The sequence below is a fragment of the Argopecten irradians genome, chromosome 9 (genome assembly GCF_041381155.1).
Source record: "Argopecten irradians isolate NY chromosome 9, Ai_NY, whole genome shotgun sequence".
NCBI lineage: Eukaryota > Metazoa > Mollusca > Bivalvia > Pectinida > Pectinidae > Argopecten > Argopecten irradians.
Genome location: NC_091142.1, coordinates 33,121,256 through 33,149,115, shown reverse-complemented (window position 1 = coordinate 33,149,115; position 27,860 = coordinate 33,121,256). Strand labels below are relative to the sequence as shown.

At 37.4% G+C, this 27,860-nt stretch overlaps 1 protein-coding gene across 1 annotated transcript; it reads left to right on the top strand.

Annotated features, from left to right (window-relative positions):
- LOC138332106 (sodium- and chloride-dependent glycine transporter 1-like) lies at positions 1-27,860 on the top strand. The gene is made up of 14 exons (XM_069280069.1): positions 1-131; positions 796-927; positions 2,598-2,815; positions 4,824-4,894; positions 5,299-5,431; positions 6,232-6,366; positions 6,626-6,729; positions 7,708-7,832; positions 8,039-8,145; positions 8,639-8,770; positions 9,218-9,317; positions 23,087-23,187; positions 23,779-23,946; positions 24,865-27,860. The coding sequence occupies exons 1-14, from the start codon at positions 2-4 to the stop codon at positions 25,045-25,047; spliced, it is 1,839 nt and encodes a 612-aa protein (XP_069136170.1). The 5' UTR covers position 1; the 3' UTR covers positions 25,048-27,860.

Here is a 27,860-nt window from a genome sequence, read left to right as displayed (position 1 = left end):
CATGAAGGAAACAAACGCTGCGGACGTAAAGTGGAGCTCTCGTGTCGAATTTGTTGTGGCTTTATTGGGATATTCCATCGGTTTGCCGGAATTCTGGAGGGTTCCGTACCTAGCATACAGAAATGGAGGAGGTATGTATTAGGGATAATTCTGGAGGGTTCCGTACCTAACATAGAAATGGAGGAGGTATGTATTAGGGATACTTCTGGAGGGTTCCGTACCTAACATACAGAAATGGAGGAGGTATGTATTAGGGATAATTCTGGAGGGTTCCGTATCTAACATACAGAAATGGAGGAAGTCTGTGTTGTTCAATAATAACACAGCTCCGAGCTCAGATCAGCGTAAACAAATATATCAGCCTCGTACTAAACGATTGGACGGTATGGCCATCAAAATTAATTAGTTTTCTATAGAAAGTATTTTGTTTAATCACATTTATCTTTGTAATTTGATTTAGTGTACAAGGAATCCTTTTCTGCCAAAAAAGTTCATACTTCGTCTTCCTTTGCAATGTTGGGATGAAAGTTGCATATCCGCAAAACGCAATTATGCCGCCTTGGATTTTTTCATAAATATGGACGCAAAATCTTAGCGCGCGAATGCACGAAGTTTTGTACAGATCGATCATATAATTTGATGGTCCAATCATACATTTTCATTCCACACATTGACTGAATAAAGTAGGATATTTTTTCTTGTGGATTTTCACGTTAACCTTACACTTTGATAATTAGAAAATATATCCCTTTTTCTGAGATATGTATAGAATGAAGTATCTATGTATTATTCCAGGTCCTTTTATTATCGCCTACATCCTGCTGATGTTGGTGTGCGGACTACCACTGTACTTCCTAGAGCTGGCACTGTCGCAATACTCAGGGAAAGGACCGTGGAGGTTCTGGGATATCTGTCCGCTACTGAGAGGTATTGTATTACTTAAACAACATTGTAAATGTGGGACTGCAGAACTAAATGGTTATACATATAATGTTAACGTTTGTCCGGGTTAAATAGATTTGCCATCTTGTGAACATTCATATTGGAGCTGCCATCTTGTATTGGATTCAAAACATGATTAAATTAAAAACAAATTACACTCTAGATTATCTCCCTTGATAAAACAGACATCAAAAAAGAAGAAAAGTGAATTTCACATGTTAATGTATTAATCCGTATCACACGTTTGAAGTAGCTGCTACCTATATGGACCAATTGCATGTCTACAAAGCATAGTGTATATATAATATGCCTTGCCTTGCATATTGGTTATATTAAAATTATACTCATTAACTTGAAATTGATCTAGTTCAAGGTAAGAGAGAGATAAAAACCTGTGATTATATATACATGTAATTGTGATTAAGTTTACATTATACATGTACATGTATTCAGAGTCATCAATTCTAGCTGTGTACATGCAAATAATATCAAAACATGTTACTTTAAACTAGAGTGGTTTGAACTCGATTGGAATATACCTAACTGTATATAAATTTCGTCCGTAAGGATTTTTCTTTAAATTTATCATATAAATATATATAAATATATTACATGCCTATTAAGAAGGTACATAATGTGTAAATATTGGTAGAGTGAACACATCTAAGATATACCATATCCAAGTTCTTTATGAAGGTATTGATTTTCTTAACATGATATTGACTAACATAAGCAATTTGAATTAGAATATATTGTATTTAAATGATGTATAAAAACATAAAAGCAGGTCAATTACATTATATTATATTGTGCTACATTCTAAAATTTGATTTGAACTCAACGAAAATTCTATCTATTTCGGGAAAAAGCCATGCAGGATCTTGAATATTCGACCTTGAATTAGTTTACAAGCCTGTAAAATCAGAAACATGTATTATATACGAGATTGATATATCTAGTAAATGTATTATTTAAAAGAGTATAATTAATATTTCTATAAGCTAAGCAACAATCTTGTCTAAATGTCCATATTTATTTAAAAAAATTAGCATATCTTTGACACACGAATTCATTTAAAGTGGATCCAGTGGTATCCATATTTTAATGAACCAAAACAATATGGCGGACACGATCGTGCAATTCGTCTATACCCATCAGACTCAGAGCTATTTACCTCTTCATGAAATTTTCAACGCAAAACGATATTCTCAGAAATCACAGTTTTAGGTTTAGTTCTGCGCTTTTATTAGCCCTTTTTGCGAGGTAATATCTTTATTGAATATCTGTATCATAAAAATAATAGTTACAGAGATATTACATTTAAAGCCGAATATTAGTCGCATCTGTTTCCCACTCTGTGATTCGAGGGACCTGAAACACTGCCCGCGATGTATTAAAAGTTATTGAGATAAGGACGACACATACCTTTACCGTATTGTTTGACCCATAGTCAATTATAAATCGATTCGATGCCTTATCATCTGTGATGTTTCCACGAACTTCACAACTACATTAATCAGTCGTCGTTATTGTACTTAACAAGGTACTCAGGTTAATAACTCACCGTATCCACCTGAAAATAGGTCGATAATTGTATAATTCCTACTTATCGGCATGGTTATTAAAGTGATGTAACACACTTGTCTAATATACAGGGATTGGTATCGCCATAGCAGTCATCAATGCCATCAGCGCCATCAACACAGCTATCATGGAGGCATGGGCCTTGGAGTACTTCGTCAACTCCTTTAAGTCCGTGCTGCCATGGACTAACTGTGACAATGAGTGGAACACGGAGGCTTGTTACAGGGAGGGTATCACTCCGGACAATACGTCTCTGTTTAACAGCAGTTTGGCCAACTATAGCATTACAGTAAGTTGTTTGTTCCATAGTACTACAATGTAACCGGGGAGGAGAAAATGTCCCATCCGCTACCCCCGAAAATTTAGCGACCAGACCGAGGCTCCCACCCACTACCCCCGAAAATGTAGCGATCAGACCGGGGCTCCCATCCGCTACCCCCGAAAATGTAGCGATCAGACCGAGGCTCCCATCCGCTACCCCCGAAAATGTAGCGATCAGACCGGGGCTCCCATCCGCTACCCCCGAAAATGTAGCGATCAGACCGGGGCTCCCATCCGCTACCCCCGAAAATGTAGCGATCAACGAGGCTCCTCCTACCCGTGTAGCGATCAGACAGGGGCTCCCGTCCGCTACCCCCGAAAATGTAGCGATCAGACCGGGGCTCCTATCCGCTAACCCCGAAAATGTAGCGATCAGAGAGGGACTGCCATCCGCTAACCCCGAAAATGTAGCGATCAGACCGAGGCTCCCATCCGCTACCCCCGAAAATGTAGCGATCAGACCGAGGCTCTCATCCGCTTCCCCCGAAAATGTAGCGATCGGACCGGGGCTCTCATCCGCTTCCCCCGAAAATGTAGCGATCAGACCGGGGCTCCCACCCACTACTCCCGAAAATGTGGCGATCAGATCGAGGCTCCCATCCGCTACCCACGAAAATGTAGCGATCAGACCGGGGCCCCCACGCGATACCCCCGAAAATGTAGCGATCAGACCGGGGCTCCCATCCGCTACCCCCGAAAATGTAGCGATCAGACCGGGGCTCCTATCCGCTAACCCCGAAAATGTAGCGATCAGACCAGGGCTCCCACCCGCTACCCCCGAAAATGTTGAGATCAGACTGGGGCTCCCACCCGATACCCCCGAAAATGTAGCGATCAGACCGGCGCTCCCATCCGCTATCCCCGAAAATGTAGCGATCAGACTGGGGCTCCCACCCGATATCTCCGAAAATGTAGCGATCAGACCGGCGCTCCCATCCGCTATCCCCGAAAATGTAGCGATCAGACTGGGGCTCCCACCCGATACCCCGAAAATGTAACGATCAGACCGGGGCTCACACCCGCTACCCCCGAAAATGTAGCGATCAGACAGGGGCTCCCACCCGATACCCCCGAAAATGTAACGATCAGACCGGGGCTCCCAGCCGCTACCCCCGAAAATGTAGCGATCAGACCGGGGCTCCAACTCGCTACCTCCGAATACTAACTGTATGTTCTACCTATAGATCTATATGGTCAGTCAGTCTAGTCAATAGTTCTAGCTATCTTATTTTATTCATTTTTTTAGAATAATTCAAGCGAAAACCGTCCAAATATATCATCTTTGTGTGTATTTATTCACCAACCTCTGATTTTTGTATCCAGTAATAATGCTAAAAGATTGCAAAGCTTCGTTGTCGGTTCTATAGCTAGAAAATCGCTGAAAACATGTATTCACATCTTTCCTATTAACATAATGTATTTCCAGTTTTGGACAAAACCATAGTTAATAAACTGAATCTATATATATATATATCTGAAAATGTCGAATAATCTCCGTATAAGATGCAAACATTAAATCAACTATACAGTATCAAAGTAATTACCTTTCCTAGACAAATATTAAAACTTCAAACAGTAATAACATAAGTAAATGATGGAACAACGCCAATCAAATTTTCTGTTTTCTTGTGTTAACAGTGAAGGTTAATTTTGCTGTTTTGCCATCAGGTGCAGTGATAGTCAACTAACGCGTGGTGATTAGGACGACGGCGGGAATCATTAGACAACCCGCGTTATGAAAATTCACATTTGATTTATTTCAACTAATATTGTTCAGAAGGTGATGATATGTGCAGTATTAACGATAAGCTATTAAACTTTTGTGACTCATTTTCCATTGCCATTTTAAAAATTGAAAGTCGTTTGGGAAAGGAAGTGGGCCTTTAGCACTTTCCTTTTCATATTCGTATAAATATACATTTTATATTCAATGATGCAGTACTAATGTATTAAATATTGAATATATATTCTTTTAGAATATGACAACTCGAGCTGAAGTTAATCGGACGATTGGCCATCCAGTGGATTCAGTTGACGAGTTCTGGCTGTAAGCATGTCGGATACCTATCAAGGATATGTACAGTTTAGCTATAAATACCGCTATACATCATGTTTATACAGGCATCTCAGTCTAATAAACATTTCAAAGTGAACAAACGTTAAAGAAATGGATGTCTATATATATTGATTTGAATTGGAACAACACTACTTTTGAGGCTAGTTAGTAGTTAGATACACATTTACATCACGTAACTCAATTTTGATTTAGTTTTATATTCCCTTAGTACAAATAGAGTAACACACTCGACCATTAAGAATACATATATGCTTAACTACAGAGAAGAAGTCCTTTCAAGTCTTTGCGAATCGGGGTAATTTGATGACTGAATTGAAATGCATTCTTTATAATAAATATTAAATGCCATTTTGTAAGGTTGTTTTATTTGACAGTTATCGAATCCTGAGGATATCAGACGGAATCAGTGACCTTGGAACCATCAGTGTTGTTTTCGTTGTTTACCTGTTCGCTATGAGATTTGTGGCAGCTGTCAGTATTGTTAAAAGTGTCGAAAGCATGGGAAAGGTAGACAAACTTTGTAATCTTTGATGGACAATCAAGTGTCAGTCTGCAAATTATAATGCATTTATAATAATGAATAGATATATTCATTAATAAATAAAAAAATCCATTCATTAATAAATAAAAAAATCCATAGTGATATTCTTTGATAGACAGTCAGGGCCCGGTTGTATATTTGATAGACAGTCAGGGCCCGGTTGTTCAAAAAGTGGTTAGCATAATCACATTATTAGTGAAATTTCCATTTCTAATTTTCTGTAAGAACTGTGATTATATACCTTCTCTAAAATTGGCAAGTAGGTAAAATATGATATATTGCAGATAAAACTGACATTTTGTCAAATTAACTTTAGCAGAAATGATTTTATCTTTATTTAAAAATTGTTGTTAAACTAACTGTGGTTAGCCTAGTCATCTTTTGAACAACTTGGCTCAGGTGTCAGTCTGTAGATTAAAAAAAATATATATGAAATATTGAACAAATTAATAATGAATAAAAGATAAACTCGCAATACTAGAACAAAAGATAGGCAAACGTTACACAATTTGATGGGCAGATACATATATGTAGGTGTCTAAACTGTAATTAAAAAATTAAAATAACGAATAAATAACTTAATGAATAAATAAAAAAATCGCAAAAATGGGAAATAAGAGTAGGTACTAATAAGTTTCAAACTAATGGGAAAATACACTAGTATTATATCTCTATTGAAAAAGCCTTATCAACAACTTAGAGTTTGGTGGCCAGTCAAGCTGTTATGTTACATATATTAAATATACCTGGTCTGGCGACGTTCCAGGTCCTGTTTGTTACAGCCCTCCTACCTGTAGCCCTCGTGGTGATGATCTGGGTTCGAGCCTTGACATTACCTGGGGCTACCAAAGGCATGCTGTATTTTATGTCGGCGGACTTCGGAAGGTTTGCCGATTCTCAAGTAAGTGATTCACATTCATAATGTTGGCCGCACTGTTACATTTATTTACTGTCTAAATGAAAGATCCAATGTGTTTTAATGGCAAACGGAAACCATTTCGTACAGGAGACTAAGAACTTAATAGCTTCAAATATATTTTTCTCATTTTTATTGTCAGTGTTAAAAATTCACTTATGAAATTCTGTATTTCCCACCCTGAGAATATAGACAGTACTTGAATGATGGTAATTAACGTTATTTGTGTGATATTACAATTTAGCTGTGGATAGAAGCCTCGTTCCAGACGTTCATTACTCTAGGGCCGGGTTGGGGAGGACTTATGATGATGGGCGCGCACAATAAGTTCCGGACAAACTGTTTCCAGTAAGGTTTTAGTTTAAGAACATAAATTACCAAAATATTACCTAATGTGAAATACAAAAAGGTCATTAATTCATTAAATTAAGTTATTTATATTTTAATGAATAATACAGAAAAAAAACAAAAGCTGAGCTCTGGGCACAAACAAAAATAACTAATAAAAACATGTGTAACGTGACGCTACCCAAAATGGAACCCTTTAGAATTGTGTGATACAGAATTTTCAGTTTACAATCTAAACTAACAATGACTGTCCTGAACAAAAAATTGCTGACTTAATAACTGTGACAATTTTAATGTGTCATTTTCTTTCCAGTTGCCTATTATCTGTATTTAAAAATGAAAATAATGAAATTTTGAAAAACTCCGGGAAACGACGTCGTGCGACAACCCTAAAAACACCATATATTTTGAAATAAGAAAAACAATTGCTGAATGGAATATTTTTGAAAGACATTTGACTTGAATAAACTAAAAAATGTTTGAACTTTCTTTAAATGAATTCAAACATTTTTATCATACCTTGTTATTTATCAATCAAACTTTATTTTGGAGGTGTTCCATTTTTGGTACTAAAACCTGCTGAAACATAGGGCTGGACTGGGCATGCTTTCAAGCTCTGTATTTATAAATATATGCACTGCTGACAAGTAAACAAATCATGAAATTTAAACTAAATGCATCTATTTGTGGAATATTTAGAAAAAAATCTGGATTCAAGCACAAGTAAGAATTTTTTTTACAATTATCTTCAAAAAGTGTTCCAATTTGGGTAGCGTCACGTTAGCTATTGCTCTGCCATAGTTATACATCTAGATATTTTGACTTTCTTATTCTCTTTTTTTCAACATTAAAAAACAACATTGAACTGTGACTTCAAATTTGAATTACAGTTGTACTCTCCGTGAATAAAATAAACAAAAGTTGGTAAAAGTTAAAGGCAGCTAAAGATACATAGCATAACCGTTTGATATGTTACAGGTCAGCTGTCATATCGACAACGGCGACCTTGACCTTTGGACTTCTCAATGGCCTCGTGGTGTTTTCCGTCCTTGGTGTCATGTCTGATGAAATAGGAGTCCCTATATCTGACGTTATGACCTCAGGTCAGTATTAATTCTCTTTAAGACATTTAAGAGTTGTAAAATAAGTTATGAATTTTAATTATTGCAAGTCAAAAACAAACTTACTATTTTTATAAGATGGTACAAGGTCGACAAAATGATACAGCATGAACCTGAATTGAATTCACTTACCGATTTGATTAATTAATTTGAACTCGAAGTTCAGTATTCACTTTTGTCATCATTAGGTGGCTTTTCCATTGGCTTCATCGCTTATCCCAAGGCCACTGAGTTATTTCCCTTTACCCAACTATTGTGCGTCATAATTTTACCTCGTGATTTTATACTTCCGGGGGTTAGAATGCAATGGTAGAGTGCTTCGAAACTTTACGCCATGATAATGTAAATCAAGTTGTTAATCATCTTTCGTAAAGTATAATGAAACAATTTAACGGTGGAGCCTCTTACTCCAGAAAACTGCATATGGTTTGTTTTAAATAGGCAAAGTAAATGTACTCCTATAAATTACTCCTATATTTTTATGTAATGATAGTACTCATATTGTAATAGAGCAAGTGAAACTTTTACGTGAGACGTTTCGGATGATTAGTACGATATGCGTACTGCCTGGCCGCCTTCAATGTCTGGATGTAGGTGGGCGGCCGGCGTATATACATTATACTAGTTACCGCGTTGTGTAACTATTTGAATATAATAAACCATACTTTCCACCTTGCAGTAAATATTTCTTAAAATAATTATGTATGTCCTGAATTAAATCTGCTATTGTACAGAGAGTCACGCAATGTTTCTCTACATTCACTTCACATTAAAACTCACTTTTCCAGGCGATCCTGACAGAACCGTTCCTAATGATCCTGGAGGAAATGTTTCCCAAAGTTCTCAACAATCGCCGGATTCCACTACTAGCTGTCGTCAGTATTGTGATGTTCCTTGTGGGTTTACCATATGCTACACAGGTAAGTTTTACTGCCATTAACCAGGCGATTTGACATGACCAGCATGAGATACATCTATTCGTTGATGCTGTCAGATTTGATAATTCGTTTGATAAATTGAAAGTTAACACGACGCTTTAATTTTTTAAAATATTTTATGCAATATGAAATTAAATGAGTTAATTCGATTCTTATATCTCGTTGTCTGATTTATTTGAGTTAATGACTTCACATATAGAATGTAAAATCAATCGACGCACCTTTTTTCAAACTTTTAAGGTTCATAAATCTCTTTTTAATTTTGACTTTTCGACTGTTTGATTGGACTAAATCTTTATAATGACTACATATTATTTTACAGTTTTCAAATAAAAAGTGCAATGCTTGCATAGTTATTAATATCGACCATGCTTTGATACACGATTTACACTTTGTCTTTCTCCCCTTCCATATTTTACGTTAACAAAGGCGGGCGTCTACATTTTCCTGCTGGTCGATTGGTATACGGGGACTTGGAGTGTTATGTTGATGTGTATGGCCGAGTGTGTCGTGTTCGCCTGGATTTATGGTAAAATTATAATAATTTATGGTACAGAATAAAGACGATTCTACATGTTGTATGAACATATGTAATATATTTCTAATAGTCATCTTCTCGCTGTTGACGCATTTGCTTCTTTAAAGACGCTTTAAAGTGCGAAGAAGAACAGGGAAAATACACATGATTCCTGTCAAGTGCCCGACCAGAAATCGAATCCAGGTCTGCGATGTGAAAAACTACGGCTCTACCGACTGAGCCAAAGAAGCATGCTCCGTCCTCCTTTTTATTTTACACTCACACAATCTTTAACTAGGTGCCTAAGCTACTATCTTGTTATACACCCTCATTAATTGACAATATGAAATTTAAATCCACAGCATAATTATAAATATACTACATGGATTGTGATTATATATACTATAATACATTCGCTCTACACTAATAAAATACACTCTAAATTTAACTCAGCCCCGCGCTCCACAAATAAACACGGCTAACATAACTACTCTACTTGACATGGGTGCAACAGGTACCCCTCTTCCTGTTTTCCTTGCGGGAATATTCAAATATCCTATCTAGATGAATCTATATTCTATGGGGACTTTTGCAGGGCTACTATGCCAGTCTATCACTATTGGGTTCGGCTTTACTTTCTTCCACTCTCCCTTTGATAGTCTTTGGTGGCTTAAGCAAGGCTTACCATCCTGCATACCTTTAAAGTGGTATCCTATCGACCCATTCTTCAAACATGGAACATTAATGCTACGTCTTATCCTCAGCATGGCACTTACATTATTTTCTATTTCTACAACGCAAAGTATCACAGTATTTATTAATATTTTCACGTTTAATCACCGCCCACCTCCTTTATAATAATATAAATCTATTTAGTTATAGTGACCGTATTCATTCTAATCCTACCTATTCAACCTTCTTTACAATCGCCATGAGGGTCTTGCAGTTTAGTTTTATAATTTTTTTATCGCGAAGTTTAAATCCTATTAAACGTTCTCAACTCTCTTACCTTATATTGCTCTATTATGTACATACAACATACATTGCAAATGATGCTTGGAGTTTTAAACTTATAAAACAATCTCTCTAATATTTTTCATGCACAATTAAAAGTATTATTTGCAGTCCACAGTCTCTTTGGTCACATAGCTTCTTAAAAATTGTCCTGTAAATTATAATTTCCACCAGTTTCGTATCCTTGTAGCTTCAACCCCTATTTCAACAGTCAACTGGATCATTGTAGTGCGAAACTTATTTTTTCTCAGTCAATTCCATTTGTTAGTTCGATACATATTTAAACAGTCAAATACGGTACAGGTTACCCATGGTAACTACGTCGTTTGAAACTTCAGTTTAAATTGATTCTAGCACTGTCACGTCCCATTTTAGTTAGAACCTATTCAACAGTCACACAATTCACATCTGGTTACTATCATCGAGTTAAAATCATTTCGGAAATAAATATGTGGTGCTAATATATTAAAATTCCACAGTTTATCTCCACAGTTGCTGCATAATTTTAAATTATATCACAGGGCTTCTTTATGTTCTTAGGTCCGTCATCCACCCCGGATTCTTGAAGAGTTCACATTTATGTTCTTAATCCGCACTAAGACATTTGTGACTTTTTTTTTTAAATTGTTTAAAGATAATTTCCAGGACAAGAGATGGTCATGGTAAAACACCAAGAAGTTTCCGTTTTGGTCTTGTATTTACCGAGACATTATAATGTCATTTCTTTGTCCTCTCGTAAGTATCTTTAATCATATATGACGTTTTAAAATATAACGGCATATTGTATTTCTCCGGGTGAGTATCTTAATCCGTATCCCATATTTAGACTCTGTCTTGTTACGAACCAAGTAGGTATACTTTATTTCTGTCCTAAGGAAGTACTTGAGCTCTTTCCTTAAAGTTCCTGGTGTTATATTACACCTCTTCTCGTACTTCGGGTTCGCTTGTTGGCAGTCTTGTTAATAACCCTATTTCAAATCTCATCCTCTTTCCTGATGGGGACAATGTTTTCATCTGCATCGGCCAGAGGTCATAACGCCCCTCAGGGTTAATTCTCCTGATCATCAGTGTACAGGTTTTTTCTGTATTTTCTTGTTCCTGGTGGATGAGTTCCTTGATGTATGTGGTCATCAAATCTTCTAAGGCTCGTCATGTCTTCTGTGGATTGGTTACTTTTGTGTCTTTGCATTGGGTCTTGAGGCTTGCGAAGCCACTCGACTCTGACTTTCCCCTTTTCACTGACCATTTACCTAACCATACATTTCCTGATCATTTATCCCGCAATTCTCCTCACGGGGACATAAATTATATCACTATAACAACAACTACTACCACACCTACTATCGACAAGTAGGTCGAGAGGGGCAAATCAGATTCCATGGGTTCAAGATCAAAATGAATTGTCAAGTTCATTTATCAAACGCATCATCAATGGGGAATTTCCTTTATAGGACTTTAAGTTTAATGGTGCTATCATTATTGTTTTTTTTTACACTTTGGTTGCTACTTTGGGTCATTGTTTCACAGCGAGTTCAACAAGAGCTCTACACATAATAATTTGATAATCACCTGTTTGAAAAATGATCAGATTAGGTTATATTTAATTCTCTGGAATGATAATATGAGGGCTATAGGCTCTATATTTACAATTATGATGCCAGAAAAACCTTCCGACAATGGATATTAAGGTGTACAATAGGGTATATGGTTCACACACAGTACAAGATTGGGTTCTTCTATAGGGCATTTCAGTGTATAAGGTACAAAAGATCATATCGTGGAACTACAATAATAATCCATTGGCCATTGGTTCATAAAATTACTGGGCCAAAGGGGAAGTGTTTGTATTTTTAAACTACTGTAGCTACAATTAATTTACTTAAAATATTGGGTCCAAATTCATAAAAAAGAGATTAACAATACATTTCTTATTTCACATTATTGTATAACTTTGGACTACTAAAACCTGGCAGAGATTTTTTTAAACGCTATTTACACATTGATTCATCTCTTCAATTGTCATTGTAAACCATTTGTTGTTTCCGCTTCATAGATTGCAAGTGCTTCTGCTTCTTAATATTTATAAGTCTGCCATAATATTATGCGTTGAATCCGATCCAAGTTACGGAAAGAGGGAAGGATAATGTGCTCGTAACATACAGGCAAACAAGCCACTCATGTCTATTAATGGAATGGATATAACGACAATAAGGCTCATCAGTACTAATATAGTATTCGAACAGGGTCCACTGTTCGTATTACAATTACCAACTAGGTCAAGTTCCGGGTCATATATGAACTCTAACTCCTGGGTCCAAGTTTGCTTTCATACTTATATAAGGATTTCGTTAAAAGTCTTGGGGTGGAATGACTGAAGGGCTTAAATGTCCTAGAGATAGCATATTGATCTGAAGTTTCAAATGATTAAGATAATCTCTAGCTAATCCAACTAATTCCTTTGCTTCACTAAGGGCCCTGTCGATCTTAGTGTATGTACCTAAATATTCATCAATATCTTAGATTAAGAACAAAAGCTTGTATTTCGTTTTCTGAAACGATAAGAAACGATTCACTAATGAATCTCGTTATTGATCTCGAAGAAAATATTTCAGACACTTTTTAAATAGCTCCGGATCACGAAGAAAATATCTCAGGCATTTTCTTGATAATGCTAAATTTTTCTCAGAGTCTTTTGATATGTTTCCCTTAACTTCCTCTGTCTGATTCTTAGAATCTACATCTTTTCTATTGTGGAGCCCGTCATCTTGATATGTTTTATCTACTGCAGTGGAGATTTGGGGCGTAACTTCATTTGCTAATTTATTTACCGCATCAATCTCCATGTCATCAGCAGTACAACCTGTCTCAGACGCATCATCAACATCGTCAACACCATCTGTCTGAGTGTCAGCGTTATTGTTTTCATTTAACTTACCTTTCAATTGTGATAAAGGTATAAGTTCATCATCTGAATCAATAGGACTAGCTTTGTCCAATTCTCGAGTCCGGAGCCTTTGTCTTAGCTCCATTAACGGAATATCATCCTCAGAGTCCGAATCTGACCTTTCTTGTCTTCTATATCTTATGACTCTTTTTAAGGATGTTTCCTCCTCAGGACTCCTCTGAACTGCTCTCAGGGGAAACTACATATGTCGATTTCCTTAAAGGTCGACCTATATTATCTTTGGGCAACTCCCATTCATCAACATTTGCTAATCGTAAATGCCTCGCGTGTGTCTTCGTGACTTCACCTGTAAGCTGGTTTCTTACCTTAAAACTTACTGGTCCAGTTTGCTCAATAATCCTATAGTAAGGTGTCCATTTATTGTCCAGTTTTGAGGTACGCTTAATGGTTTTCTTATGTAAAAACCGATCTCCTGTCTTAAGATTCTCGTCTTTACAGTTCCTATCAGCGAGTTTCTTCTGTTTCTTCTTCGCTTGCTTCATGTGTCTATGCACTAGAACAAAGGACTTATGTTGCTGCTCTAAGGCGATCTTGTGTAACTCTTCACCGGCATACCGCCGTCTTGGCTTTAAGATTGTGTCCAAGGGGAGTACTACATCGCGGTTATAAAGCAGAAAGAAAGGCGAAGCCTTTGTTACCTCACTGGTATGAAATCTTACTGCGGCCAATACTTGGTTCAAGAAAAGATCCCACGTGTTAACGTTTTCTTTGATCTTCTTGGCCAAAATGTCTACCATCGTTCTATGAAATCTCTCCACCTTTCCATTTGACTGGGGGCAATAATAAGAAGTGGTAACATGGTGGATATTCAATGCTTCTAGTGTCTCCTTTACTGATCTAGCGATATTCTCTGAACCGTTATCTGTAACCAGTTCTAATACGCTACCATATCTTGGGAATAGTTCTTCCAAGATAAGATGTACAATGTTTGCTGCTGATTTGTCAGGGACTGGAAATGCTTCCGGAAAGCCAGAGTAAACATCTATGAACGACACGATGTATTTGTTTCCTGATAATGTCTGGGGGTAAGGGCCTGACAAATCCATTGCTACCTTAGCAAAAGGGTATGGGGGTATCTGGCTGTCTTGAAGAGGAGGATGAGGGTTACTGTGACTTCTTGTCTGACAAGTCACACACTTTTTCAATGTGTTGGTGAACCTTCTTGTATAACAAAGGAAAATAATAACTTCTTTCTTATTACGTCATATGTTTTGTCAACTGCCATATGACCTAGGAAATCATGATACTGTCTTATCATCATTCCTTCAAGTTCCTTCGGAATGTAAAGTCTCAAGACCGGGTCATCTGATTCCGCGTTTGACAGATAATACACTAAGTTATCTACAACCAAGAAGCGCTCCTCCTCACTCTTGGTTGCTTGTCCATCACAAAGTCTAAGTCTCAGCTTTGATATGTCTTCGTCATTGTCTTGAGTTTTTCTTATGTCTATGTCTTTAGGGAGATCCATATGAGGTTTAACAATATCGTCTGGTGTATCAACTGTACTACTGACAAAGTCTCTTGGCTTAAACTTGTTAGAGTTGAGAGCTCCAATCTCTAAGGCTCTGTCATCTACGTCCAAGACATCATGAATGTCTTTAGTTTCCTGTGTTTCTCCTTGCTTATCCTCAGCTTCTTCCGCTGTATCTGTTGGTAGTCGCGATAGTAAGTCCGCGCAACAATTAAATCTACCTTCAATATATTCTACCTTACAATTATAGGACGCTACAGTAAGGGACCATAAGGAGAGTTTCTTATTCAATGTCTTCTTGTCTGAGAATATGTAAGAAAGTGGGCGATGGTCCGTTCTTATTACAAAGGAACTGTTGTGTAAGTAGTTATCAAGCTTCTGAAGAGCATATACCACAGCAAAAGCTTCCTTCTCTATCACAGACCACCTACGCTGTGTTGGGCTAAGCTTATGTGACAAGTAATAAAGTGGCATTTCTTCACCTTCCTTTGTCTTCTGTGTAAGACAAGCTCCTATGCATGTGTCTGATGCATCTGTATAAAGCACATATGGTAGGTTTGGGTCTGGGTATGCTAGTAGAGGGACTACTGTAAGACTTTCTTTAAGATAGTCAAATGACTTCTGACATTCCTCAGTCCATTTGAACCTAGCATACTTCTTGGTTAGTTCTGTAAGACATTCCGCTATTTTTGAGAAGTTGGGGATGTGCTTCCTGTAGTAAACGCACATTCCAATGAATGCTCTTACATCTCTTACGCAAGTAGGGGTTGGTAAGGCCCTAATAGCTTCAACTTTCTTTTGGTCAGGCTTTACACCTTTGTCCGTAATCATAAAGCCAAGATATTCCGTCTCTTTCTTGAAGAAAGTGCATTTCTTAAGCTTTAGTTTGAGTCCATGTTGTCTTAATTTGTTGAAGACTATCTGTAAGTGTTTCAGGTGTTCTTCGGCTGTCCTACTGTAAATTATGACATCATCAAGGTAAGCTGTGGCGAATTGTTCACATCCTTGTAAGACAATATTCATCAATTCTTGGAAGACAGCAGGGGCGTTACTTAGTCCGAAAGGCATTCTGTTGAACTGGAATAGTCCTTTGTGACAGGCAAAAGCTGTCTTTTGTTTACTTTCCTCGTCGAGTTCTACTTGCCAATATCCACTTTTCAAATCTAATGTAGTGAAATGTTTTGAGTGTCCTAGGAGGGTCAAAATGTCATCTATCAAAGGAAGAGGTACTGACATCGGGGTAACGATCTTATTTAAACTCCTAAAATCTACACACATTCTCTTACTTCCATCTTTCTTATCAACTACCACTAAGCCAAAACTCCAGGGACTTCTAGACCTATCTATGACCTTTGCCTCTAACATCTCGTCAATAGCTTCGTCCACTACTTGACGTTTCTTCAGAGGTGTCCTGTAAGGTCGGTTCTTAATTGGTTTGTGATCTCCTGTTTCTATATGCATCTTAACTGTTTTTGTATGTCCAAGCTGAGAATCCTTTTTGGCGAATAGATCCTTGTTTCTTCTTAATATCTTTACTGTTTCAGCACTGTACTCGTCTGGTACATCTACCTCCTTAAAATTTTTCTTCGTCTTTGTCATCGTCTTTTGTCGCAGTTATACTTGAAATGTCTTTGTCTTCTAAGGCCTGTGCTTTGCCTACTACACTTCCTCGTTTTAGGTTAATCGTCCTGTTTGTTTGGTTAAGTATCAAGATAGGTATCTTGCGAGGGTTCGTGACCTTTGTTACACCGTTTTGTAAGGTCAAACCAGGTTCATCATATATACAAGTGTCATTTGCTGATATCTCTAAGAGCTTTGATCCTGGTATCTTAAAAGTTCTTGGGAGTCTTACCTGACATATCGTTGCCGTTTGCGGTCTTAACAATGTCTTGTGGGTGGTCCTTATTATTGAGGCAATATGTATGTCTTCCTCTAATTGAAAATAGGTCTTACCTATACGCATACATGCAAGGTCAAAATACATTCTAACGCCATTTTGTTTAAGAAAATCTAAACCAAGGATGCAGTTTCTGTTCATGCCATCAACAACATAAAATTTATGTCTTAAGGTCAAATGTCTTATTTGAAATGAAATGTCTGCTGAACCTATTACCTTGAGCGGTGTACTGCTGACGGATTGGAGAGTCATGCTTTCTTTTCTTAGTCGTGGTTTATTCGGTAACATCTTAAAAATTCTATTGCTGATTATGGAAACCTCAGCACCTGTGTCTAAGAGAGCTCTTAATTTTTGTTTACCTATTTTTATCACAGTTGTACTTGGGTTACCTGATATTTCTATTTTCTTAGACACATGCTTCTTATTTCTTTTCAACCTCGCCCCATCGGTTTCCTTATGAAGCGAGGTCTTTAGTTTAACGGCCTACCTTTTCTATTTAATTGGGGGCAGTTCTTTCTTATGTGACCTTCTTCATTACATTGAAAACATCTGAATTGTGATCTTTGTTTATTTCGACCTAATGACTGCACTTGTGGGGGTTCTGAGTTTGCACTCTGTTACCTGTACTATACGACCTATTTTGAGTTTGGTTATGATATCTGCTATTGTCTGAATACCTATTTCTAGGGGCTCTATTAAGGGGTGTCTGTCTCTGTGTTTCCCTAAAAACTATTTCTGTCTTGTACTGGGCGTGGTCTATGTCTTATGATATTGTTTTGTTTACATTTATAACACTGTCTCTGTCTGGTGTGGTCAATGTCCATTGGTACTTCTCGCCTCGTGTTAGTTTCGTTATGTCTAAGGTTAAAGTAGGTGTCTTGCGTAGGGGCTACCTGAAGGTCATATACATGTTCCTGTCTTGGCCTTAAGACTATGTCATTGTCATCATTCATGTCTTGTCTTAGATTGAACCTTTTCCTAAGGTTCTGTTCGCGCATAGCTATATGTACCGCCCTCTCTAATGTGTCTGGGTCCTCGCGCATAACCTTCATCTTAACATAGTCGAAATGCAACCCATCACAAAAGGCGTTAACTAATTGTCTTTGAACAATGCCCTTTTCACATTCCTGGGCATCAGGATACGCGTCTTCTGCTACTTGCAGGAGTCGTTCAGCGTATATCTGGACGCTTTCGTCCCGTTTCTGTATCGTTTTACGTAATAAGGCCATAGCTTGATGCGAATCTGTTATGTCAGCGAATCTTTGTTTGAGGAGTTTCTTAAGGTCCTCCCAAGACAGATCTCCCTCTAAATCGTCTAAATATCGTTTGATAAAATCCCCTACTGAACCTACACTTGTTTGATACGCTATTTTAGGGATTTCCTTGTCATCTAGCCCTACTAATTTCGCGTATTTTTCTATTTCTTTTATCCAGGTCTTGAATTGAGTGGGGGTCACCCTCAAATGACCTAACGACCTGGAAAACTCCCTGTGCTGTCATAGCTGCAGAGAAGTTCTTAAAATGTTGTGCCATGTTTCTGAACACTACCTCACTATCGTCCTGAGCAATATTCTGATCTGGGGGCATATTTTGATTTTGTTCTGTCTGTGTTAGACCTGCCATACGCTCAGTTAATTGGGCCATGTCTACATCTAAATTGAGAGACATTTTTTTTTTTTAAATATTGCCAAAAATATATGTATACTGACAGTACCTGGTTTCTAACTAACCAAATTATACCACTAAATACCTAATACAACATTAAAAATGGTCAGCTACTAGAGGTACTAATCAAAGTAGAGAAAGTTCGCTTACCTTTAGCCGTCTGTTTCTTCGTCTTCAGGTTCTTTCTTTTCTTCTTTATATTGAAGATCCTGGTCACAGCACCAAATAACATAACCCCTTACCCCACCTTGTCGTCCTATGGCTGGCTGTGTGGTCGAAATCACGACAAGGAGTAGGGTAGAAGCTTGTTGACGGCTTTTATTCAAAGTGTAGACAAGAGTTCTCACTTTCTCTCTCTCATGAGTGTGGCCCTAGAGGAGGCGGTGACGTAGGTGTATGTGAGGCGGAAGTACCCAGTCTCAGTCTTATTCCCGTCTAATGTCCGTCTAGTTTCAGTCTAAGTTCAGTCTTCAGTCTTCAGTCTGCGTCTGGGGCCTATTGCGGCCCTCTATTTATAATGATTGGGTACGTGACTGGTACACGTGCCGTTGGGACAATGCTTGCCCAAAAGGTTACCCAGCTCATCATAAACTGTCAAAATTTACTAATTTTAATTCAGAATACAGCCTTACCGACGCCTGATGCAGGCTTAACAAAATAGAAATGTTTTGATTTTCTGACTGGACTTGGTTGAGGCTGGACAGAACCGCCTGTAATATGCACATTTTGAACAAACTATACTGCGCAGTTAAACAGGTGTGTGGACTACGCGATGTCCTGTCATTCCTTCCAGAACATTCCACGTAGTCCCTACCATATCCATACCTATTCGGTAACAATTAATTAATAAGTTGGTCACCTAGTTTAACACGTGCATAGACCGTGCAATGTCCTGCCATGCTTTCCAGAACATCCCACGTAGTCGCTACAAAGTAGGTGCCGTAACAATTTACTGATATTTCGGTCACCTAGTTTGGCCATGCCTTAAAACAACAACCTAACTCTGGCTGCAAACATGAGTAAACAATCCCGTGTTACTGACCTTTAAATATACTACACATCAATACTAGGTCTAAGCAACACTATATACACCACAATAATGCACTATGAAATTAAACACAGCCTAATAAATATATACATGGTTGTTATTAAATAACTAATACTTGTACTCTTATAAAAATACACTATAATTTAACTCAGCCCCGCGATCCACAATTATACACGGCTAACATAACAACTTCTGTCAAGGTTCAACAGGTACCCCACTTCCTGTTTACCTAGCGGGAATATTCAAATATCATATCTATTAATCATATTCATGGGGACTTTAGCAGGGCTACTAGCCTGTCTATCTCTATAGGGTTACAATCATCTATCACCAATGATATTATTTGGGCTTAAGCAAGGCTACCAGCCTGCCTACCTCTATAGGGTTACACATGAAAATGGACCAATTTGTGTACTATTTTTAGAATTAAATTCATTAGACGTAATATTTAACGTGTAAGCTATCTTAATTTTGTAGTAGACTAGAAATGGGTATACTAGTTTATCCCATAATGCGCTTGATATACAGTAACCTTGTTCGTGTCATATTTTTGCATACATCGGCTACTTTAATTTAAAAAAAGCATATCAAATAGCACGCACAAGGACTTAAAAATATACTTATAAATACTTGGTGCGAATTAGCACACCATAATAGAAATATATACATATACATGTACATGATGTATATCATATGACTGTGTTTTAACATATATCCGCGCCATGATAGATATGCGAGAACAACCAATTTATGTCACACACCAATGCATGTCAAAATATGACAACGAATGCTTAATTACACTAGTGAAAATCACTAGTCGTTCCAGTTATAAAGGAAAAAAAGCTAAAGTTTAATAATAAAACGCGTTCGTTTATACGTCTGTATAGAGTAAGAATACTATTTGATAAACAGTTGATGATTTTGGGGGAATTTCTTCTGGTGTGTTGTAATCAGCAACCGATTAAACAATGACAGTATCTGACTGCCGATAAACCAAATATACAAAGATATATATACTTCTTCAATTTTAAGAATACATTGATATTATTCAACGAATTCTCACATTGACTTAAACTCAGTGTTTATGTGACCTCTTGAACTCTGAAGAAATAATTAGCACACCAAAATCTACATGTAACTGCCAATGTTAATAATGAGAATTATCATACATTGGGTTTAATAGCCATACATACAATGTAGGTACTGTACATATGTACAGTGACAATATAAATATCGGCTATTAACGGGCACGAAATTCAATCTGACGTCATTTCAAAAACGATGAAGGGACATCAAGAAACCAGGACGTTACGCCCACCAAAGTCTGATAATGAGATAAAGTTTGTATCAATGTACACCCAAAACAGTGCCCATGGACCATTTTATACGATTTTAAAAGCAAAAAGTATCGTTCTTTCCAACGGCAGTAATCTGTTTCTTAAGACTTCCTAAAAGTATGATTTTTGGCCGCTAAAGCGCAGGCGTGGTAGATTTTTCTTCGATTTTTTTGTGTTGAGGAGCTTTCCACCTTTAGCAATATATACGTACTTTGTAGAATGTGAGTTAACCGATTTTTATCTAGACCCCTCAAACGTGTAAACATGGTCAATGGGCTCTTTGGGTCCATATTGAAATGAACTAAAGCTTATTCTCAGATCCTTGTGGTTACGCTAGGATTCGAGGACGGCGGGACAAGCAAGTTAAGATGTCCGACTCTATTGCATATTTACAGCAAATTTTGCCGTTAAAATTCTCCCAAAATAGTTTTTGTAGGTATTTGATAAAAAGTTTCATAAATTCAAAAGTGTTCAAAAGTAAAAACTCCTTAGTCCCACATCAAAGGATTTGAGAGATCTTATAGGCATTGTAATGATGGGCATAAAAACGATATACGAAATCATGTACATATCAAATGCAGGTACACACATCTCACTCGTATAATGAAAATGTGCCTAATTAGTAATAGTATATATGCATTGGTCAGTGTGACCGAGGTGGACAGCGACAAACTATTATTTTAAAGGTGAACTAGACAAATGCAATTAATGCCATAGCTATCTGATAATTATTTACAGTTTATATATTTATGTACATTAATTACAATGAATCGTGGACCCACAAGAGTACCCAAAGACCATTTTAGACGTTTTAGGGGTCTAAATAAAAAAATCGGGAAACATCCTATTCTACATTGTACTATGTGTGTTTAATGTAGAATAGGATTTTTACTGATTTCTTTTTTTATCTAGGTCCCTAAAACGTCTAAAAATAGTCTATGGGCACTCTGGCGGGTCCATAATTATATAAACTGTAACTAATTCTCAGATCCCTGTGCTTAATACGTTACGGTTGGATTATATTACGCATGGAAATGCCATCATATAAATAATACCAAACCGTTGCAATCTCAAACTCCAAACCGTACACTTTTTCGCAATATCATCGATCAAAACCGTTGCGCAAAGACTGACACAACGATGTGAACAATGGGTCAAACACTCTTTATTCTTCATCAAATATAGCAAAGCGCATATCAAATTGATACATATGAATCTAATAATTTGTATCTCAGTCATATTTTGTGAATATCTTGGATAATAAGCAAGTTTCAGATGAAAACTTGAAGTTTTTGCTAGGAACTCGCATCAAGCTGTATGTAGGTGTCACAATTGTATGATAAACAGGAGTACTTTTCGTGAAATCACGATCTTAATACAAGGTAGGATATCTAATTAACACTTGAGCTGAATATCGGTCTGTAACACCATGCGCAATTGTATTTAAACTCTACAAGTTGGAACCTACCTGCTCGGTACTCGTATATCGAAGCGATACCGGAAACGGATCAAAACATCGTTGCCGTACTAGTTGCACTACAGTGATACCTAAACCGAAATGGATAATAACTTTCAAAATTTAAATGCAAAATGAGCTTGATAATTTTATAGAGTCACAAAAGTTATTAGCTTACTGTTAATACTACGCTTAGATTATCACTTCGTAAACAATTAAAAAATATATTTATAAATTAAATATTAATTCCTATAATGCAGCTGGTCGTCTTTTAGTTGACTACCACTACGCCAGAAGGCAAAACAGCAAAGTGAACCTACGTTATTTACTTATAAGTAGTTTTCACAGTTATTAATTTCTCTGGTGCTATTACTTTATCTTATGATATCGATATATATACAAAGAAGCATGCTCCGTCAGCTGAGTGACGGAGACCGTATTTAACACTATGTACAAACCACACCGACCCGCTCCCTTTACAAGTATAATACTGACTGATATCCTAGGGGAAAACAGTAAAATTGAAGTTATATGTAGTTCCTATATCGTACATTGTAGTCTGTAAGGGTTCAGACCATTGGTTTACTCACTGTTAGTATTACATATAAGTGCACCAATTCCGTGTATGCTGTAGAATGCTTAATTAGGTTGCAACTTCATATATCAACTAATTCGCATATGTTGATAAGGTCGATGTACTTTCAATATGAATGCAGGGTATCTTTTTTTTCTGACAATATTTCTGGAGTCTTTGTATTTCTAGATTCTAGTATTTTGACTCTTATAAACGCGTTTCTTGCCATTTTAGGTATTTTAAACTGGTATGAAATAATTTGAACTATTAATGTCTTATTTGAATTCCCATACTATATATGAACAGTGTCAGTATGACGTCAGGTAGATTGATATGTTTATTTACCGTTTACAGGCGCCCATAGAATTGACCGAGACGTTCGTCTAATGCTGAACAGACCACTGCCCACCATTATACGTATAAGTACAGCATTCATCATGCCCATATTTCTTACGGTATGTATGTTATGTAAGCTATAATAATTATTATTTCGAAGAGATGTGTGCAGATGTGTTACTTATTTGAAATACTCATAGTCAATATTTCATTGAAGAACTTTAATACTTTATAATTAATTTGTCGAGTTCATAAGGTGTATCAGTGACATTACAGGTTCATCGATTTCTTTTCGCAAGTGATATGATGAGGTGGAAGAAGCGACATTTGGATACCACAAATGGTGGCGTATTTCGGCAATGTCGCACGGTCACGTTGGCCACCCGCTATTCAAAGAGCAACACTGCACAAAGAGACAAAGGCATTGTCGCTCTTTGTTTGGCACAGTGTCGTTCTTCCTTCTCGTGGTGCATTGTTGCCCATCGTTTTGAGCTTTGTCGTACTGTCGCTTCTCTCATAGCGTATCGTTGCTCTTCGTTCAGCTCATTGTCGCAATGTCGTTCTCCTCATGGTGCACTATCGTTCTGGGCATAGCGTGGTCGCAAGTGCGACATGGACAATATTTACAAACAGTGCCAATGTTCGATGTTTTTTCTACCGAAAATTATGAATTTGCTGCGTATTAATGGTTTGTATTTATATTCCGACAGTTTCTCCTTATCATCAGTATATTTACCTACAAACCGCCGTCCTTTGGAGAGTACACCTACCCCGTGTATGCCCGGGCGTTAGGCTGGTGTTTTACGCTCTCGTCCATACTACCAGCTCTAGGCTATTGTGGTTGGATTGTAGCGAAAGCAGACGGGACAGTTACAAAGGTATAGTATTAACATATAAAGGGTGGTAGCAAATGCGGAGGAAACAGTTATAAATGTATAGTATTTATATATAAGGACTATATTTAAAAATCATATAGCGACAGTGATATAAGGAACTGTTTAACTGTCGCATTTTACAAACATATAACGTTAACCCAGTATCGCTATTTTTACTACATAGGGGTATAAAGCTTTAATATCAGCTGAAAGCAAAACATAGCCAGAATCATCCAAAAAGGTCATTGCAACATAATCGTGAAAAAAGTATACGATAAAAGGACTGGAAAACTTTGAGCGAGGAAAATATGGTGTTCTTATTGGCGTATGGAAACAATGTACATCTCTGTTACCGTACGATAACGATGACATTTCTCTCTCTATTAATGGTTACATAACTGGTTAGGCAATACGAAATAAAGCTGTATCATTGCACTTTAAAGGGCCACTACCTTTCCGAAACGGCTTTTAATTTTTAAAATAGGAATGTAAAACGAGATCAATAATTTTGTAGAGTCGCAGAAGTTATTAACTATACGTTTACTAGCACACTTATCATCACCTTCAGAACTGTTTAATTAGAATAAATAAAATGTTAATTTTCATAACGCGGGTCGTTTTATGTTTCCCGCCGTCGTCCTAAATGCCGCGCGGTAGTTGACTATCACTGCGCCACACGGCAAAACAGCGAAATGAATCTCCACTGTTATCGTACATTAGACAGGAAATCTTGCATATGTTTGGTGTTGTAACCTCATCTTAAGCCATCGATATATATTTTCTTTTGGTATTAATGTTTTTAAGAAACCTTTAAATTTTGCTCCGGAAAGGTAGTGGGCCTTTAAAGCTATATACCGATATCTTTATGTCGTTATTTTACAGAAAATTATCTTATTACGCGTTATTATATTTTCGTTTTAGCGGATCAAACGCCTAGCGCGACATACCACACAATGGGTTTCAGCCAATGAGAGGGCAGAGGAGATCTACAGGGACTCGGAACTTTCCGCGGAATTTACCTGGAGACAATTATTCTTGTTTAATCTGACTGGACGTGATGGTATTGTTATAAAAGAGAGTGGAGACTCTGTACCGATGATTTAGATAATCTAATAAAAACTTAATGTTATAGAGGAGAGCGAAGATTACGTACCTATGTTGAAGATAATCCACACGGAATATTATTATACCCCCACCCCGTAGCGAAGTTAGGAGTTATACTGGAATCAGCTTGTCTGTCCATCTGTCTGTTCGTAGAAACTCCTAAACTGCTGGACGGATTTCAATGAAACTTGGCAGTTTTGTTGGGGACCATGTGTAGATGTGCATGCAGGTTTCGGTTGTCAAGATTTTGGTTTCAATGGTAACCAGGTCACTATACACAGGTTTCAAAATTTGTCTGGACACTCCACTCACACTTCTTGATCGAATTTAATGCAATTTGCAGTATTGCTGAGAACCATGTCAGGATGTGCATGCAGGTTTGCTTTTGTCGAAACTTTGATTGCCATGGTAACTAGGTCACCATACACTGGTTTCAAAGTTTATCTCAACAACTCCACATAAACTACTGGATCAGTTTCAATGACAGTATTTTTGGGATTATTTTGGAATGGACATGCAGATTTCCGTTAGTCAAAATTCTACTAGTCATGATAACCAGTCCAATATCTACAGCTTCAAATTTGTCCCGACAACTTGTAAATTTCCTGTAATGATTGTATTAGTCAGCCATCGGCTTACAGTTCTAGTTAGTAATTGTTGATATTGGTATTTTAAGGGCAGAAAATGAAAGGATAAATGAGAGTTTTATACAGGTATATATTGTTATTCTATTTCTGACTAAATGTTTGTAATTTGGTTAAAATGATACGACACTCTCTAGTATCGGACGGCTACATACCTTATATTAGTTTTGATATCGGGTTTCTGCGGGAGATTTCTGAAGGTGACGTCACGGTGACCTCACAAACATAGGGACGGGGAAAGGATGAGAAGACACTGTCATGAGATGTAACCACACATCAATTTATAGTACATTTGAGCGAAAAGGTCTCAGTGTCATATTTTTGCAAGACCTTAAAATATAAAATTATTTCAAGCTGGAATGAAAATGAAACGGTGGGACAAAACAGAGTTATATCTTCCTGTTATCCTTTTAAAGGTGTACAATATAATCAGCCAGGGTCATTTACGGACGGCCTCACGTGTGTGATATGTGTGACGGTGTGTGGATGTCTGTATGTTTGATCATCGTCGATACTCCAAGAGTTACAAACACTGACGCCATGTCCACACCTGGACTATCTCATAGTAAAACTGGTGGCAGTTCAGGAGAAAAACTAGTCAATTACAGGCCTGCAGATACTTCCTTTGAAGATTATAGAGATTGACGCCCAATTTCAAATTCACAAAGTCAACCACAGCGTTTCTTTGTAAAATTCATTTGATTGTACATCAGAGGATCAAATTAGCCGTGTCTTCCGCTGTCACCGGTTGTAGTATGAGATAGCCCAGGGGTGGATATAACGTCAGTGATAGTAATCCCCTGGAGTGTCGAGATAGTTTTGGTAGGCTGCGGTATAGTCATGTTGTGACTTCTTGTACTTCTTGACCTGGTCAAGTGATATATCATGTAACCAGGGTATGACGAGATAACGCTCACACATTCAAAACACCTGTTTCTGTTTACCTGGCACATATTTTTTATAGAAATTTCGAGATAATTATCTAATCTGCATTTTGTACTCGGTCATTGATGAAAAAATCATTCTGGGTGTTCTAGCATATGTATGATACACCTCAAATATATATATGAAAACCAATGTTAATATTAACGTTTAATTTTTGTTTTTGTAAAAAAGAAAATTGACAAAAAAACATGAAAGATGAAAAAAAAAATTACACGTCTCCAGTGAAAAATAACAAAAAGTTAAATCATATATATTGTAGAGTTCAATCGTTTACCCCGGTATACAACTAAAAATACAACACTTCAACTTATTTCAAATATTTTCATTACAATATATTAATATTTTCATATTTATCAATTTTAGACAATATTATAACACCCTTTTGTAAAATCGTGACCTCTTGAACTCTGATGAAGGCATTACTACGTCAGAGCCTAAATGGCATTGTAAATACTGGAAGTTATCATACATTGGGTTTACTAGTAATGCTAGGTCTACACTATGTTCCCGGCGGCCACGCGTACGGCAGCCCCGTTTCAAGCCACCGTGGACAAAACGTGGTGACCGCGAGACAACGTGAGACAACGCAGAAGGACGTCATAGACAAACGTGAGCGGTCGTGATTACCGAGGATGCCGTGCCAGATTTTTAAACTATCAAAAAATTTGCCACGGCAGTCACGGTACAGATAGTGAACGCCACAGGACGTAATAAAACGGGATTGACGTAACAAAACGTAACAGTGCGTACGAGGCCGTAACAAAACTTCAAGACGGTCCGTGGTGGAACGGGCAGCAAGCACGTTCCCCAGAACCTCACGGTGATTTCAAGTTTTGTGACGTTCGGTTGCGTTTTTTCCACGTTTTATCACGGTTGATGCAGATTGGCTACACGTTTTGTGCCGTTTGTCCAGGTTTGTAAAGGTTTTTACGGCAAGCCAAGGTGGATGAAAACCGTTTTGATGCGTTCTGTCAAGGCATCTCACGCTTGTAGCGGTTGAAAGTCCGACGTAATACGGCTTGTTACGTCTTATTACGGTCTTACGTTGCAAGCAAAATATGATTGAGTATCATTGCCTGGCCTGGTACATATTTGCTACTTCATTGAATTATTTGTATAAATAGATAGAAATAGTCATTATCAAACACATCTAAACCCTCAAATTATACCAAAGCTATTATTGCAAAAGGCAGATTAAATTAGCACAGAAAAAAAATATTTGCG